The sequence below is a fragment of the Cavia porcellus genome, unplaced genomic scaffold (genome assembly GCF_034190915.1).
Source record: "Cavia porcellus strain 051 isolate PalLab524CR breed Dunkin Hartley unplaced genomic scaffold, mCavPor4.1 scaffold_18, whole genome shotgun sequence".
Lineage (NCBI taxonomy): Eukaryota > Metazoa > Chordata > Mammalia > Rodentia > Caviidae > Cavia > Cavia porcellus.
This window is the reverse complement of record NW_026947501.1, coordinates 38,323,859-38,340,174: the sequence shown is the minus strand read 5'-3', so window position 1 is coordinate 38,340,174 and position 16,316 is coordinate 38,323,859. Positions and strand designations below refer to the sequence as shown.

Sequence of the window (16,316 nt, the reverse complement as noted above, 5' to 3'; positions counted from 1 at the left end):
GCCACACCTGTACCTCTAATGTCTAATTTCAATTTTTTCACACCTGTCATGAGGCTGTTCATGTGGGAACCAATCTGGGGGAAGCTCGTTCAACATACAGAGCTCCTGGGCCAATCCCCAGAGGCCTCAGTAAGTCTGGGATGAGACCTAGATGTGTGATGCTGTTAAGGTGCAGCTGTGTTGGGGACCCAGTAGCATCTGATTCTCAGCATGGGTTTTAGGCTCACAGCAAATTAGGGAGTGGACTTGAATTGGGAACAGGGACCAGGGAGTCACAGCTGAGCAGTGCTGCTGCTGACAGGGATGATGGAGGTGTGGAGGACACTGCTGGTCTGCTGCCGAGGGGGAGAGTGGGACATGGGCCAGCCTTTTGGGATCTGTGGATGTGTCCCTGCTGACCACCCTGCCTGGACTCTGACAGTATGCTCCGAGGTGCAGCTTGCAGGGGAACCTCTGCCCTGAGCCACAGGTCCCAAAAGACCCCACCTGACTTGGGGTGGGGGAGCATGACCCACGTCTCCCTGAGAATGGTGATGCACACTCAGAGCCAAGCACCCATGGTGTCTGTGTTCCTGCCCTTTTCAGGAATGTTCCTTTTGTCCTCCTGTAGGTTTGATAAGTATAGTTTTTAGTGGGAGTTGTTTTAACCCCAATAGGTAGGTAGGGCCAGGGAGGTAGAGGCTTGGCTGTGGGGGTGAGGCAGGGCTTGTCTCTCTTTTTCTTTTTTCTTCTTTTCTTTCTTTCTTTTTTTTTTTTTTTTTTTTTTTTTTTTTTTTTTTTTGAGACGGTCTTGCTATGTAGTCCAGGCTATTTTCAAATTCATGATGATATCCCTGCCTCAGCTTCCCAAGTGCTGGAATTACAGACATGTACCACTATGCTACTGAGCCTCAAATGAGAGCTGTCACTTGGAAGGAAAAAGGGCCCTATTCTGTGAGGCCCATAGGGCAGAGTAAGAACCAAGGGACAAAGTATGCACTCTGTAGTCCTGCGAGCTGGGCAAGCTCTTCTAGCTCAGATTCCTTATCAGTACCTAGGGTGTCATCATCTGTAGGGATCAGCTAGAATAAGCTGGATAAAAGTACTCAGTGTGGTGCCTGGCACCAGTATATAGTAGCTACTATTGGTCTTGTTGTTATTTATCACACCCAAGAAAGCACTTTGTGATACTGAAAGTGTCCAGGAGAAAAATGGACTGAGTTGTGAAATAGTGAGATCCCAGACATTTGAAGGGCCCAAGCCAAAGCTGAATGGCCGGGCTGCAGACAGGGACCCCTGCTTTGGCTGGGAAGTGACCTAGTGGCCCAGCAGTCACTTCTCTCTGAGAGTCTATCTTGCCATTGTAGAGGAGGTACTAGAAGGGGAGGCAGGCTCAGGGAAGTCATGCCCTAGGCCAAGGCCACAGAGGCCCAGAATCTAGGCCTGCTGCTGAGATTCCCCTTGGAAATTTATCTAGGGCAGCCTCAGAATCGGGAATGTGAGAGGCCTGGCAGGATGTTGGGAATGTCTCCTGGGCCTTGATAGCTTCCAGGCCCAGCACCAGGAAAGAAGTTCAGATGATTTGCTTTGGCATTCGCTATGCCACCTCTATTAGGAGAGGGGTGACATCTCTGCCACACTACTCCTTCCCTAGGCAACTGGAAGGGCTTCAGTGTGGGGCTGAGAGACCCAGCCATGTTGGAGTGTGGCCAGCCATGCTCGGCCCTTGCCCTTGACTTCAACACCTGTGAATTCTACAAGGTGGAGGAAGGAGGTGCTGGGCCAGCAGGGAGGCCAGGGGTGGGTCAGCACTCTCCCCAGCTGTTCTGAGGGCCAAAATAAAGGCGTCTCAGGAAGAAATACAGATGAAAGGTGGCCCAGGCCTCGGTGTGCAGAACAGAGTGCTGTCACTCCCTGAGCGAGGTCAGGGTGCCCAGGAAGAAGTCCATTAGAGGAGGCCCTGACATCCAGTGTTGCTGTGCCCTCCCCCACTCCAAGGCTGGCAGCGTGGACCTCAGGTGCCAGACTGGTCAGATCGGGGAGTGTCAGAGCAGGGGAGCGGCTGGGCTTCTGGCTTAGGGAGGTAACACTGGGCTGTGGAGATGCCATATTTGTCCTTCCTGGGCCTACACTCAGCTTCAGAACTTTTCTTAGGACAGTGTGCCCTAGACAGTCACCCCAGGGATTCAACCTTGATGTGGAGACTGTCCCAGTTCTCTTCAGTTTTTGCCTTTGGTTAAAGGATCCCATAATCCCTGTTCAGCCTATGTCTTGGGGTTGTGTGACAGCAAATGAGACCATTTACAAACTCTGGACAGGTGTCACACATTGAAGACAGCCCGGGAGTGACAGGTACAAGGTGGTGGCTGCAGCCCCAGAGTTCTGCACAGCTGTGAGAACCCACAGATTAAACTGGCACACAGATGCATCCCAAAGGCTGGTGCCTCCTGAGAAAAGTACAAAACAATGCAATTTTATGTGACAATTTATGTAAAATAAAAATCTATGACCATCATGCAAAGTAACACTGTGGATTCACAAGAACACATCTAAACAAAAATATGCACACTTGGATATTAAAATCGCTGCCCTTTGAGGAGGGAGGAAGCATGAGCCACAATGTGCCAGGATGAAAGTCACACATATGCACATCAGAAGGGAGGAGGTGCCCATGAAACGGGGAGGGCCATTTGCTGAGAGCTGAGAAGGAAGATCACTCAGCCCTCTGCCTCTTGGAGAAAGAAAGAAAGAAGCAAGCAGAGAAAGAAAGGAGAAAGCAAGCACATAAAGTATTCCTGCATGCTCCTAGCAAGTGGACGCAGGTCCTCTGCCCACCCTGCAGCTGCCCCAAAGCACACACACCTGGAACACAGAGGCCCCGGAGTGCAGTCTGAGGAGGATGCAAGGTCTGGGCATTGGAGTGGGGCTGGACATTGCCCCTGCCCCTGGCCCTCTCATCTGCTTGGAGTTTTCCCCGTGCCTCAAAGAGTGAGGGCAGGCAGGGAATGACATTGCCCTGCCTGCAGAGTGAACTGAGAGGGACATGCACACCATATACTGAATGTCTAGCATTGACCACCAGAAAGAGTTAAAAGATTGATTGTGGCCACGCATGGATCTGGAGTCACTCAGCCTGCATTTAGTGAACACCTACTACCTACCAAGGCCCAGGTGCACCACAACCAATAGTGTAGGCAGGAAGTAGCCAGTTAGGCCTTTGGCCCAACACCCTGACACTGGACATTTTCCTGTTTGGGGGTCCATGTGAGGCCTGAACCCAAAGGCCCAGAAAAGAAGCTTCTGGGAGGGGAGGTGTTGGAGCTGTTTCGTAGAGGAAACTCCTGTTCCATGCCCTACCCTCCCTTCAGCTGCACAATGCCAGGCCTGACCTTTGTGGACCAGAGGAGGGTATTTTCTAGATAGCACCTGAAAAGAAGTGGAAAATGAGATAATCCAGCCCCACCTTGGGGGTCTCTGCTGAGACCCACTTCCCTGGGAGCACTCTATCTAACATCCAGGGATTCCCACAGTGCCCAAGGACCTCCCTATTTACCAGGGCTGGGGGGATATCACTGATGGTGCCCCACCCCATTCCCACAGTGTGCACCTGCTGCTCCACCTGCCGGACCCGAAAAGGTGAGTAGGTAGCCAGCCTCTTCACGGCCTGCTGGACTTGCCACAGACTGAGGCTCTAACCCATAGCTATCACCTGACCTTGGGCTCCCTTTCAGCTGCATGGTTGGGTGGGAGGGCACAGGAGACTAATTCCTTAAAACAGCACACACAGTGCCTTCCAGGTCCTAGCTAGAAATCTGGGAGCGGCTTGACCTCTCAGAAGGCTGCAGTCAAGCTGTGCACCAGCGCTTGAGTGATCTTGGAGGATCCATTGCAAGGTGCCCCTCATTGTTCTTAGCTGAGGCCCTCAGTTCTTTTTTTTTTTTTTTTTTTTTGGTCTTTTTCGTTTTTATCGGTACCAGGGATCGAACTCAGGACTGCCTGCTGGCAAGGCAGGCGCTTATGCCGCTGAGCTAAATCCCCAGCCCCGAGGCCCTCAGTTCTTATCACAAGTGCCTCTCCTCGAATGCTTGAGCATCCTTGCAACATGGCAGGCAGCCTGGTCCAGAGTGATCTAGAAGACAGAGGGCAGGCAGGAAAGCACAGTATCTTTCATAAACTTGACTCTCAAGTCCTACCCACTGCTTCTCCATTACTCTTATTTGTTGGAAGCAAATTATCAATCCAGCCCACATTCAAAGGGAGGAGCATTATCTCCACCTCTTGAAGGAAAGAATATCAAAGGTTGTGTTCTGGACAATGAGAACAAAAACTTGCCAAGATCCTCTGAAGTCATGAAGCCCTGCGTTTCTAGAGGGTTCTGGCATTGGTGCAGCCGAGGGAGCCCTGGTTTTGCTTTGCCACTTATTAGCCGTGCAACTTCGTGTGAACCACTAACTATTCTGAGCTCAGGTTCTTCATCTAAAAATGGAGATAAAGGTTCCTGCTTTCCTGCCTCACTGCACTGTGGTGAAAATGACTGTGAAGGGCTTTCTGGAGGATTCCTGTTATTATCGCCTAGAGAAAGCAGGACAGCTCAGGGAGAGAGGTGGAGTGTGGGTTTTCCACTTTGGGACAGGGCCTCCTGCTGCTGTCCATTCAGCCTGTGTGAGGGATGGCGTGATGGGGCCATGGCACCCCTGATATTGGCCATGTTATTTTCTCATGACCTGTTTGTTTCTCCTGTGTGTCTGACCTCAATTGGGTCAATGAAACCATCCTCAGGGGACCTTTCCTGGCTCCCCTATGGAGGAGCTGCCTTTGGCTTGGAAGGTAGAGAGGTCATCTTGGTCTACAGCTTGCTGGTGATGTGAGGAAGAGAGGAAGCCCAGGATGGCCTGTAACCCTAGCTCTGTGCCACTGTGACATGGTATGTGTCTCTCACATGGCTGGCCAGCAGGGGGATTTAGACTCCATTAGAAGTGTCCTGTTTTCCCTCATACCTTCATTTTTAAAGCTTCTCAATGCTAAGCTTTTTAAGGTCACAGAAAACCCCGGGGTTTTGGAAGCTATAAGACTGAGGAGAGCCAACAGAGGAGCACTGTGCATGGTTGGAAACCAGTTCTAGCCTGGTGTGACTAGCTTGGTGTCCCTGGGGGCCTCCCAGCTCATATCAAAAACAGAGGGTCCTCATGCAGCTGTTTCCTGTGCCAGATGTGAGGACTGGGGTCTGAAGGACAGGCTGGTTCCCAGGAAACAACTGTGCCATCCCAGTGGTCCAAGTTGGGCCTGGTTGCTGTTGTCTGTTCACCCTTTAACATTTCAGATCTGAACTCTGTGCTTCTCTCATTCTGGGATATTGTCATCTGGGGGACCAGGAAGGGTAAAGGTGACCTCCACTCCACTCTCCTCCTGCACTTCAGGAAGCCCTCACCTGCCATAATACCTGGTGGTTTAGTAACCAGAGGCTTCCTTCAGGACATGGAGATATAATTGCAGGGATTTCCATTTTGAGGGGCTGCCACGGCAGGTTGCACGCACAGATTGTGTCTGGGAATTGTGGCCCCTTATTCCAGAGGGATAGAGGTTTGTTTAGGAGCAGGCAGCAGTGGGGCTCAGTGAAAGTCTTGGCCCCAGCCTCCCTTCTCTACCTGTCCACGGGCCCTCTTCATGCTCAACGCCCTGGGGTGCTTACTCCTTGCTCCCTAGTGTACCAATGCACAACAGCCTTTCCTTCTGTAGCCTTGGGACAGTCCCTCCTCTCTAGGCCTCGGGAAGGTGGCAGCGTTGGGCTGGATGCCTTCAGCATCCTTTGGACTCTGACAGCTTTTGTAGTGAAGAGTGCTGGACAGGGAGGAGGTGGCAGATGGTGTTGGGGAAGGTTCATCTGAGACCTGGGGCTGAAGCCCAACTCTCAATCAGCGATGCCACCAGGGAGGGTTTTAAGGAATCACAGCTGATCTCTTCCCGGGTACCTGAAATGGTATCACACGGTGGGGCTTCTCAGGCCAGATCGTATAGAAAGGTGGTCCCGGAACTGAAAGGGAAATTTCCCAGGGGTGTAAATCCAGGTCTTAATGCAGGATGGGGCTGATAAAAGGAAAAGTGGCCATCCTGGAGGCTAATGAGTGTGTCACAAGGCAGCACCCCCACCTCGTGGCAGTAGGAGCCGAGACTCCAAGGAGCAGCATGTGTTGGGCAGAGCCTCTGTCCTAAGCTGCATGTGTCAGATACCGGGAGAACACTCCGCCCACACACACACACACCTGTGCCCGGTTCCTGCTTGCCTATCCATGGATTCCGTTTTTGCCTGCATGTGTCTCTGCCTCACTTTCTCTGTGCTTCAGTTATTATCTGTCTCTACCACCTTTCCTCCTGTTTTCTCTCCTATCTTGATGGAACTTGGAACTGAACTTACAGTCACTGCCTATAATTAGTTAGAAGAGATGCTGCTCCTTTCAAAACCAAGGATGTGGAGCATAATTTTAAAAAATAGTTATCCAAGAGGTGAAGAGGATGATCAGAAATATGACTGTGAATTTGAATGAGCATGAGTAGCACTTTTTGAGCGTGGCCCTGGCAGTCCAGTCTCTGCTCTGAGCACAGCACACAGAGCAAAGCGCCATCTGAGGTTCAGCATGTGGGCAGCAGCAGCTATGTGTGTGTGTGTGTGTGTGTGTGTGTGTGTGTGTGTGTGTTAGTACATGAGTGCACTCACACACTCACATGTGTAGATTTCATCCTTGAGGACCCTTCCCTAACAGAATGTTCTCTCTTCTCTCCTCGGTGGCTGCTGGGGACACGGATGTAAGTGTTCCGGACAGGCATGCTCTTGTGACGCGCTTGCTGCCTTCTCTTACTAACTGGTGTGTGCTGTGATGGATCTGCTAACCCGGAGGTGTTGTGCTGCACTGTGGGGGGGTGCAGCCCAGGGCTTCAAGCAGGAGGCTCTGGTCAGTCCTTTAAAGGGCTTAGATGCTGTGGCTGTTTTCTCCTCCTCGGCCCACCCCGGAGAGAAGAGGAGGGGCCCTGCCTGGCCTGCTGTGCTGTGTAGACTGGTTTCTAACACACAGGCCGGCTCCCCTGCCCTTTCCTGGAACTTTCCAGCCTCAGGCCCCTTGCTGCCAGCTCTGTGGCCTCAAGGCTTTGGCTCCGGGCATCCAGTGTTTGAGAAGACCTGGGGCCCTGGCCTTGCGTGGGAGACCCTGCTCCATGCAGGTTGTCTCTGGGGCCACCAGGGAACTAGGATTCAGAGAGTAATGCCTCTCAGGCCTGTGGTCAGGGTCACACATTCTATGCAGATGTGCAGGGACAGGAGCATTGCTGTGTTTCCCACCCTGCTGTGCCTCATCCTGGTCTGGCACTGCCTCAGTGGGACTGAGTTCTGTGGGGTTTTTTCTCATTCATTTCTTCCCCATTCCAATAAATACTTACGTGTGTGTGTAAATACACACAAAACAGTGAATCAAAGTAAGGAAAATGAAGCCTGGTGCAGGGTGGTGAAGGTTAGAAGACAGTTTAAAATGCGGGCCATTGAGGTGTGGATGGTCAAAGATGCTGGGCTTCCCCCAACCTCTGCAGAGACAGAGATGCCATCAGTTAAGAGGCGCAGGCAACAACAGCTGCCCTGAGGCTCAGAGGCCAGGCTTGTCCAAAGCACTTAATACTCTCGAGGACCCTGAGTGTATTATAGGTAGTATTGGCAAAACGTTTAGGGGACACAGTGACCAGGGGGTTCATCCCTTTAGGACACTGTCTCTGTGGCTTCCATCCAAAGCCTCTTCTGATGAGATGGAAGTTACCCACACTAGCCCCCCTCCCCCCACTGGCCCCCAGCCGCTGTTCAAGTGAGTGCTAGTTTTCTATTCCTGCTTGGACATCTACTGCCCTTTGACTCCGAGGGGTCCCAAGGGTTACTTCGTTTTGATCCTGTCATCCTGGCTCAGGGACGCAGTAGAAGATACCCATGAGATCTTTGGGTTTCAGTTGGAGGCAGTGATAATTGTTTTGGTGATGTGTTAATTCACAGTTCAGCCTCAGTGTATCCAGACTGAGTACAGACCCCCTGAGGACTGTGTAGGGACTCAGGGCACCTCTGACCCACAGTGGTCATTGCAGGGAAAGCCCTGGAGCAGAATTTATGGGAACAGCGTGTGAAGGTGCAGAGGCACAGACCAGCTGGTTCCCCAGGATGTGGTTTTCTGCCTGGGGGAGAGAGGTCAGGCCACTTCTGCAGTTTCTACCTCAGTCTGGGAACCGTGGGTTCTGGGCAGTCCTGTCTCTTCTTGCTCTTGTCAGGCAGGGGCTCTTGTATCTGCATCCAGAGGAGTTTCCTGGTTGGTGTCAGGCTGTGACTTGGGGTGAGAGCTGAGGTCTCTGAGATGACCCTATGGTTCCCACTCAGTGCACCAAGGGAGTAGCCACTGTGTGCCCAGCCCTGAGTCAGGCACTCTGAGGGAGTCAGGGAGCCAGGGCCAATGATGATGCTTTCTGTTAGGCTGAGGCAGGAGACTGACAGGAGAACCGAGGCAGGTAACACAGGCCTTCCGCTACAGACTCCAAGGACGGTGGGGTCTCAGGGTGGGAGATCAGGGAGCGCGACAGTCTTGAGACATCTCCCTTGGGCTGCAGAGTTTGTGCTCAACAAAGTCCTAAAGTCTGCCAATTTTGCAAGAGAAGGGACTAGAGAGGAATCTAAACTTGGAGTAGGCAGGCCACGGGGTGCATGGAGTGCAAACAGTCCAAGGATTAATGGTATTAGGCCCTTACTAAGTTGCTGTCTGAGCTGAGCCCACCCCTGCCTGCTGCTCTGATTCAAAGGCTTGATTAAGGCAGCTGCGCTCTCATGCTTCCCCCTGCTGGCTGCCGGGGGGTAAGGCAGCATAAGCCGGTAAAGCCACTCAAAAGCAGGGTTTAATTGTCAGCTTGCTGCACACCCCTGGCTGTCAGGTCATGACAGAGCATGTTTGGTGACTGATCGTGTTTTCAGGGAATCCAGGAAACGCTGGAGTTTTTAATCTGCAGAGCTCAGGGTAGAGAGACCAGATGATCTGAGCTCTACTTTCTGTGATTCTACATAAAAACAATATGGGAAGCATTGAAAAATGTTTCTGTGGATGTCAGATAAGCTGGGCATAGCAGAGGATATTTTATATCTCTACTAAGATAGGGCTGCCTGGCCAGATAATATGCACTAGACTGTGTATTCAGCGAGAGGAATTAATTCTGGGAGCTTTTCCTGAGGTTTTATTCAAAGCAGACTGAAATGAATCTTGCTTTTATGTTCTTGGAAGGAGGGGCCACATTCGATTTCTGCTTCCACAGGCTCCCCTGCTTTTCTAGGACTGGCCTTTGAAAGGAGAAAATCTGCACAGCTCTGCTCAGTGTTATCCCTTAAGGCTTCCTTAAGCCCTCTTGTCTCTTAAAAGAGTGTTGGAGCTGACCTGGGGGTGGTGAAACCTCGCAGCGGGCATTGACAGGCACTGTCAGGGACCAGCTTTGGTGCCTCCCTTGCTGAGGATCAGCTCCAGCAAGGACCAGAGCCAGTGCTGTGCAGCTGCCTGGGATGTTGAAATCGGCCTTTGGTGGGATGGTGGGGTTTGGATCTCTCAGGTCTGATTCTTGCACCAACTCAGGAGGCAGAAGGCCAGGGCCAGTTCATATTTGTACACCACACACAGATTTGTGTGGGCTACTTTACTTTAGAAAGAAATGTGACTGGAAAGAAAAAGCGATGGGAGGTGAACACACAAATGTCACGCACTGTCAACATTGCTCTGTATGTATAATACAGAAAATCATGCACTTCGCCCCCTGAGATCTCCCTGCCCCCGGAGCATCCTGGTGTGGGGTCACAAGTCTAAGCTGCAGGGTTTGACCCTGATCAGTCAGGGCAGCTGCTTTTCCCAGGGAAGCGGTGCCCTACCCGCCTTGGTAGCTGTTTGGTGGGTTCCGAGCCTAAGGTACTGTGCATGGTGCCTGGTGAGTCTTACAGCTGCACTGGCACAACCCTGACCCCCTCCCTGCAGGAATCCCCAGACATGGGGGCTCGGCTGTCCTAACAGGCCTGGCTTCTTGTGCCGTGTGCCTAACCCTGCCTTTCCTGCCCTTCCTTGCTCCTTTCAACACTGAACCCCCCTTGCTGTACTTTGTTTCCTCTGTGTAGATTGTAAATGGACATTAAGTGGTTGAGGGAGATGTGAATGAGGGTGGTGTGAAGGCCTGGGAGCCCCACCAGGTCCAAAACCCATTGGCGTTTTCTGACGAGGAGGAGGAGGAAGACCTGCTGGATTTCATGTACAAGTATAAGGCACCGAGAAGAACGGAGTTTCCCCTGGAGGTACACAGTGTCTGGGGCTGTGGGCTGCGAAGCATGTATTTGCCTAGGGGCTTTGCCCTGGCGATCTGGGAGTCTCAGGTGGCACCTTTCAGGAGTACCCAACATCTCCTAAGTGCTGGGGTAAAAACTCCCTCCATCAAACAGGCAGGATAAACCAGGTAGCATCCAGCTACCTGCTGAGATGGAGGTCAGGCAGAGAGACTACAGATTTCATTTAGAAATAGAGTGGTATGGCATCTAGATTTTGATTTACTTCTCCAAGCGTGACACGTTTTTATAAATGAGGTTTGTTCACCACTGTTTCTCCAAAGGCATAGCACTGTGCCTGGTACAAAGCAGCTATTCACAAAATGTTATTGGAGGGCAAGGCCCTTTTAAATTGTCAAAAACAATAGACTTGACCTAGACACCACAGCCAGTTGTGGCTGTGGATGTGGTTTTGGCAGCAGGATGGCTAAGCCCCCTGATGCAAGTGGCGTCTCAGCTGACCCCAGGGACTTTTTCTCTGCTCCATTGGTCTTTTCTCCTGGTCCCCATTTGCAATCCTGCAGCCTGAAGGTCCATCTGAGCAAGCTAGGACTGACGTGTCCATAAAATTCAGGCCCCCATGAGGTCAGATGATGAGAGGGCAGCATTTTGTTCATAGCAGACTCTCAGTTCCAGTCAGCTGCCTGCGCAGCAGTCTTGTGTGAATCAGTTGTGGAGTTATTGGGAGCCCACCCGGGGTCTGGCCTCCTCACGGGGTGAGATCCCTGCATAAAACACCTAGGGCTTTGGGATTATGGTTTTGGCTTTGTTTTAAAGTTGCAGACTGCTTCACTGTTTACTGTAACTGCCACGAGGCAGATTACTAAAAAGCTGCTTCTAGTTTATGCTCAGACAGGGCTCCTAAACATTTCCCAGCAGTGAGGCTCCACCTGTGGGCTTGTTATCAGGGCCTGAGCTTGTTCTCTCATGCGTTCGCTTCTTTCCTTCTTTTTAAAAACAACTTTATTTTCATCTTTTGTACTTCTGGGGACTGAGCCTCCACACTGAGCTCCATTCCCAGCCCACTTTTTATTTTGAGACAGGGTCCCATTAATAAGTTGGGGACTTCCTACCTGAGCTTCCCAGAGTGCTGGGATTACAGGTGTGTATCACTGTACCTGCTGGCATTTCCCAGCTGTCACTGGGAGGCGTTAGTGGGTGGGACATGGGCCTGCTCTCTGGAAGTTCAGTGGAGTCAACCAAGAATCTTATGGGGAGACTGAGCAGAGGATCCCCCACCACACACACACACACACACCTGTGGGTGCAAAAGCTTCTGCTACATGGCACACATGCATGCTGCCAAAGGACAGAGTTGGTGAGGAGGCCTCACCTCAGTGTGGGAGTCCTGAGCAGAAGCCATTGTGAGCTAGGTGCTCAGGGGGACTGATGTTCAAGGCAAGAGGGAGCAAAGTGCTCCCAGTCAGAAGGAACAGCAGTGTGAAAGGACGGTGTGGAGAAGTTTTCCTTGCAGACTAACAGGGATGCCATGGAGGACAGGTCGAGGCTACCTGTGTGAACACCTTACAGTGCTATGCAAGGTTCCCCTATGACTATCGTAGCAATCCTCCTGTGATTTGGGTACCCCACAGAAGGAGGGATACCTTGCAAGTCATTTGTGGGAAAGGTGAGGGAACCCTTGATACTTACAAATGGTCTTGCCTTTGTGGTGTGGTTTGCTGTGCCCCCAGGGGTTCCTACCTCCTTCCTATATGGGGACTGGAAGTTTAAAGCACATACCATGAAACAGGAGGCCAGTTCCCAAAGAGAAGAACAGAGACCAGGGAAGAGGTGGCAGGCTCTTCTCTCTGCTGAGTCACTCCAGTTACTGACTCAGTAAGTGGAACAAGAAAGATGTGTCACTCTGCCACCCTTCCCTTAGGACACGAGGCAAGCAGAGGTTGTGTCGGCTTCTCAGTGGGCTCAGCTTCACAGTGTGCGTGGGGGATGCTGTGGAGACTCAGAGGAGCTCCAGTCCCTTGCTAAGTGCATCTGGCCAAAGGAGCTGAATGTCATCACACTGGATGACCCCTTCCCCCAGGTGCTGTCCTCAGCAGGCCACATTCATGGATGCCTTTTTCCTTTTTTTTTTTTCCTACCAGGCACCGCCTAGACTCCTTCGATCTCGCTTCAAGAAGAAAAGTACCTCATCCTCAGCCGCTGAAACCACGTGAGTGAGAATGAGCCAACAGCACCGGATCCACAGAATGTTCCTCCTCTGCCTTAAAGAGCTAGTCACTAATAACAAAATCCGCAGGCTGGGTGTGCTTTGAGTGTGTGCAGCCTCACAGACATGCCTTTTCTCGCTCCCCTCTTCCACCATTAAGAATTTGTTTGCCCCCTTCTCTTTAGTTTGCTGGGGAGAGGCTAAAGGGAAAGGTGGGGGTGGGGTGACCTTTGAGTCTTCTGAGGTTAGTGATGTTCCATAATTGGATCGTTATTACAGACAGCATTGTGTTTAGAAACGGAAGAGAAATCACTCCTTTGCTGCTGACATGTACATTTGTAATCTATATGTTGCATACTTAGTTTTTAGTCCTGTAAATGCAAACATTTTTTTAAAAAACATTTTTTGTTTTTGGTACTAATCCTTTGGACTATGGTGTACATATTTATGGCTTTTGGCTTAATATAATGAACTTGCAAGGGCTGCCAGAGGTTCTAAGTGAGAAAACTGCGAAAAAGAATGTGTGTATAAAAATTTTTTTGACTCTAGACAATGTCTCCAATGTGCTTATAAAGCTTCCAAATCCAGCTCCAGTAAAGCATCTGTTTTCCCGCAGGAAGATGGTGTCTGCATTTTTCTAATGGTTGAGTAGTAGACAGGCTGGAGGAGTCAGGAGTAGAGATATTTAGCATCAGGGGTGAGTGCTAGTGAGAGATCAGGAAGACATGCAAGCTCATCTCCCCCTTGGGGTCAGGGTTAGGAGCCGAGCCTTGCCAAGGGCGTTAACTCTGCTTTGGGCAGGTGGCTCACTATTGGCAAAACTTGGGAATGGGGACTCAGGGCTGTTAGCAGAATCTTGAGTATTTCAAGTCTTGCCACATGACTCTCCCTCAGCGTGATCCGTGCTGCGGCTAATTTCCTCAGGTAGAGAAGCCTGAAGTCTGAGCACCTTGTTTTATAGAACACTAAGCAAAAAGAAACAAAACACGCCTACAAAAAGCTAGAACTATGCTTTGTTCAGGTATGTTCTGAAAGACATGAGACACATTTAGAACAACCCAAAGGGTGGGTTCTGACAGGTATTAGAGGATGAGACTTTTAGAGATAACCAGCTGCTCAGCCCAAACCTTGTTCTCTCTCCATATGTGAATGGGATAGACGCATGCTCACGGGCGCTTGGGTCGTTGAATGTTTTCTATCAGCCAGGATTACTTAGCAGGGAAAGAAAGGGCTGAGGGGACCCCCTGCTATTAAGGGTTTTATTTAAGAACAGAATCTGGTTTAGATGGATCTGTAGTTTGAGGTAGCTCCCCTCCCTCTGAGAGCTGAGCCAAAAGGTAGGACTAGTGTATTGTGCTTAGAGTTGGTGTTTCCTTCCAGTGTACTGCATGCAGTGGTCACTACCCAGTACTCATATTGGATTGTGTTTGTTCGTAGATATGCCCCACCAACTGTAGAGAAGTAGTGTTATATACCACTTAGAACTCACCGTCCACTAAAAGCAGGCAGGCCCAATTAAAATTGTCCCATTACAGAGCTGAGTGAACATGCATTGGTGGCCTTTGCTCATGACACATTAGCTAGATCTCCGCCTTCTTACAAAGGGTTTTTATTGAAGTTGATAGTTGCCAGATAAAGATAGTGGAATCCCTTCTTCCCACACTTCCTGTTAAAATGATTTTGTAATTTACAAAAGGATTTAGGAAAAGAGATCTAAAAGCAAATTGAGAGGGCAAATATAGACTATCGGTTATCTATGCCCCATGCCAATACCTGAACCCGTTAGAGAGGACAGAAATCCTATTACTCTTCAAGCTCACTGAATAGTTCCAGAAAAAGAAAAACATGCTTCTTAAAATGTATTTACTATTAGTTGAGCATACCCAGAAACAAGTGCAAAAAAAGCTTAAGAGAAGCAGCTTTATAGTAAACTTTTGTTTTGCCAAAATAATGAATGCCTTTAATAGCAGAGTTCAAAATCCTGTATTTTTACTTCACAATGGAAAGTTGTAACAAGTCCATGCGAATCAAATTTGCACTCAACTATGCCAAAAGGAAAACACTCTATTCTCAGACATGCTGTATTAAGATTTAAAAACATAAGGTATATTCAAACTGCTGTCTTAATGTAAATGTAACTTTTTCATTCAAGTGTTGTCTAGGGGGTTGGTTTCTCTCCTGAAGACACTCACTGTACAACTGAAAGCAGCTGTCACATTTCTGGCAAAATGTGTTTACTTATCCAACCAGCTGTATATTTGTATATGGATAGACATAAAATGTGAATGCCTATCAGTGTACACATAGTGGTGTGGTGTTCTGTCTAGAGGATATAACTGAATTATTTTACTTTGCTCACTTACAGATACAGGCTGTTTACAAAATGCTAGCTCGAAAGTCTGTAATTTCCATGTTTAGTCCCTTGCCACGGAGCACCTGTTCATTTCTGACGAGGTGAGGCGTGGTCCTGGGCTGATCACCTGGAGCGCTTAGTCATGATCCCTCCTGGCTCTGTGTGAATAGCTTGCTTACTTGGCTGACCTGGGAAATGTGTGTCCTTTGTGGTAACCGTCCATGTGTTTGTGCTAAGAGTGCTTGTCAACCACGGCCGTCATTGTTCACCTCGCACAGTATTTGAAATGGCAAAGGATGGGTCTCCTCCTCTAACAGTGTACACTCTAGGAGCTGCTGTTCTTCTTGATCATGACTGTGCACATTTCCTCTAGTTTATTTCTGAAGTCTATAGAATGATCTGTTATCAAATAGTATACTGGACTGTGCATCAAAGGGATGTAAAACTACAGTATTCCAAAGGCTGAAGTTCTGCTGTTTTGTTATAATGCCTGATATACATCTTGAATAAAGTCTTAACATTTTTCTTTTAAAGAATCTTTGTTATGTTGGACTCATGAGAGAAAAGCAAATACTTTTTTCAGAAATGTAGGAGCTGGATATGGTGGTATACTCCTATAAACCCAGAACTCTGGGAGACTGAGGCCAGAAGATTGTAAGTATGAGCCCAGCAACAGTCTGTCTCAAAATATAATAATATAAATAAATAAGGAAGCTGGTACTGTGGCACACTGTTATAATCCCACCATTTAAGGAAGTTGAGGCAGGAGGTTTGCAGGTTCAAGCCCTGCCTGGGTAAATAAGTGAACACTGTCTCAAAACAAAACAAAACAACCACCACCACAACCAAAAAAGAGAAAAAGGACCAGCAATAGTAAGGATTAGAAATTAAATTCCCAGTGGCTAACCTGTCTGGAAATTCAACCCCATGCTTATTGCAAAGAATAATTGGGTGGCAAGGCCATCATAGGTGGCAGGAGTACCCTTCCCTTAACCCTACTGTAGCCCTTGCCTTTAAATACAAGCAGGGGACAGGAGTGGTGGTGCATGCCTGTGATCACTGTGAGTTCGATGCCAGCTTGGACTACATAGTGAGATCTTGTCTCAAAAAGACCAATAAGTAAATAAATAAATAAATAAAGCAAGCAGGTACACTTGGGCTCCATGGGGGGAGAAGGGAACAAAGACTTTGAAACATCAAAATTGGACACATTTCCTTTGCTTTCCTGCTCCTATATTCTAAATTTTTGACACAAGGACTATAAAATAAAGCAGCAGCAGAAAAAAAGCAGATTCAGAGGCTAGAAAGCAGGAAGAAATGGGGGAAAAGGCTTCAAATCCATTTTCTTAATTTACTGAGCCAGGCGCAGTGTCAACAGAGCTGAGATTAACAAGGTTGAGTCAGCAAATACCCGGACAGCTAAATTATACAATGTAAAAGCTGGATTGGTACAGTGT

General features: G+C 49.3%; 1 protein-coding gene across 3 annotated transcripts in view; it reads left to right on the top strand.

Annotated features, from left to right (window-relative positions):
- Positions 1 to 15,395, top strand: part of Reep1 (receptor accessory protein 1) — a 108,427-nt gene extending 93,032 nt beyond the window's left edge. For 2 of the 3 annotated variants that reach the window (XM_063229686.1, XM_063229685.1), the window contains 3 exons: positions 3,580 to 3,615; positions 10,158 to 10,312; positions 12,442 to 15,395. In XM_063229686.1, coding sequence (XP_063085756.1) covers positions 3,580 to 3,615; positions 10,158 to 10,312; positions 12,442 to 12,513 — 263 coding nt within the window. In that variant the 3' untranslated portion in view covers positions 12,514 to 15,395. The remainder of the gene's footprint in view (positions 1 to 3,579; positions 3,616 to 10,157; positions 10,313 to 12,441) is intronic. The other variant, XM_063229687.1, reaches the window with a different exon arrangement.
- Positions 15,396 to 16,316: the final 921 nt, after the last annotated feature.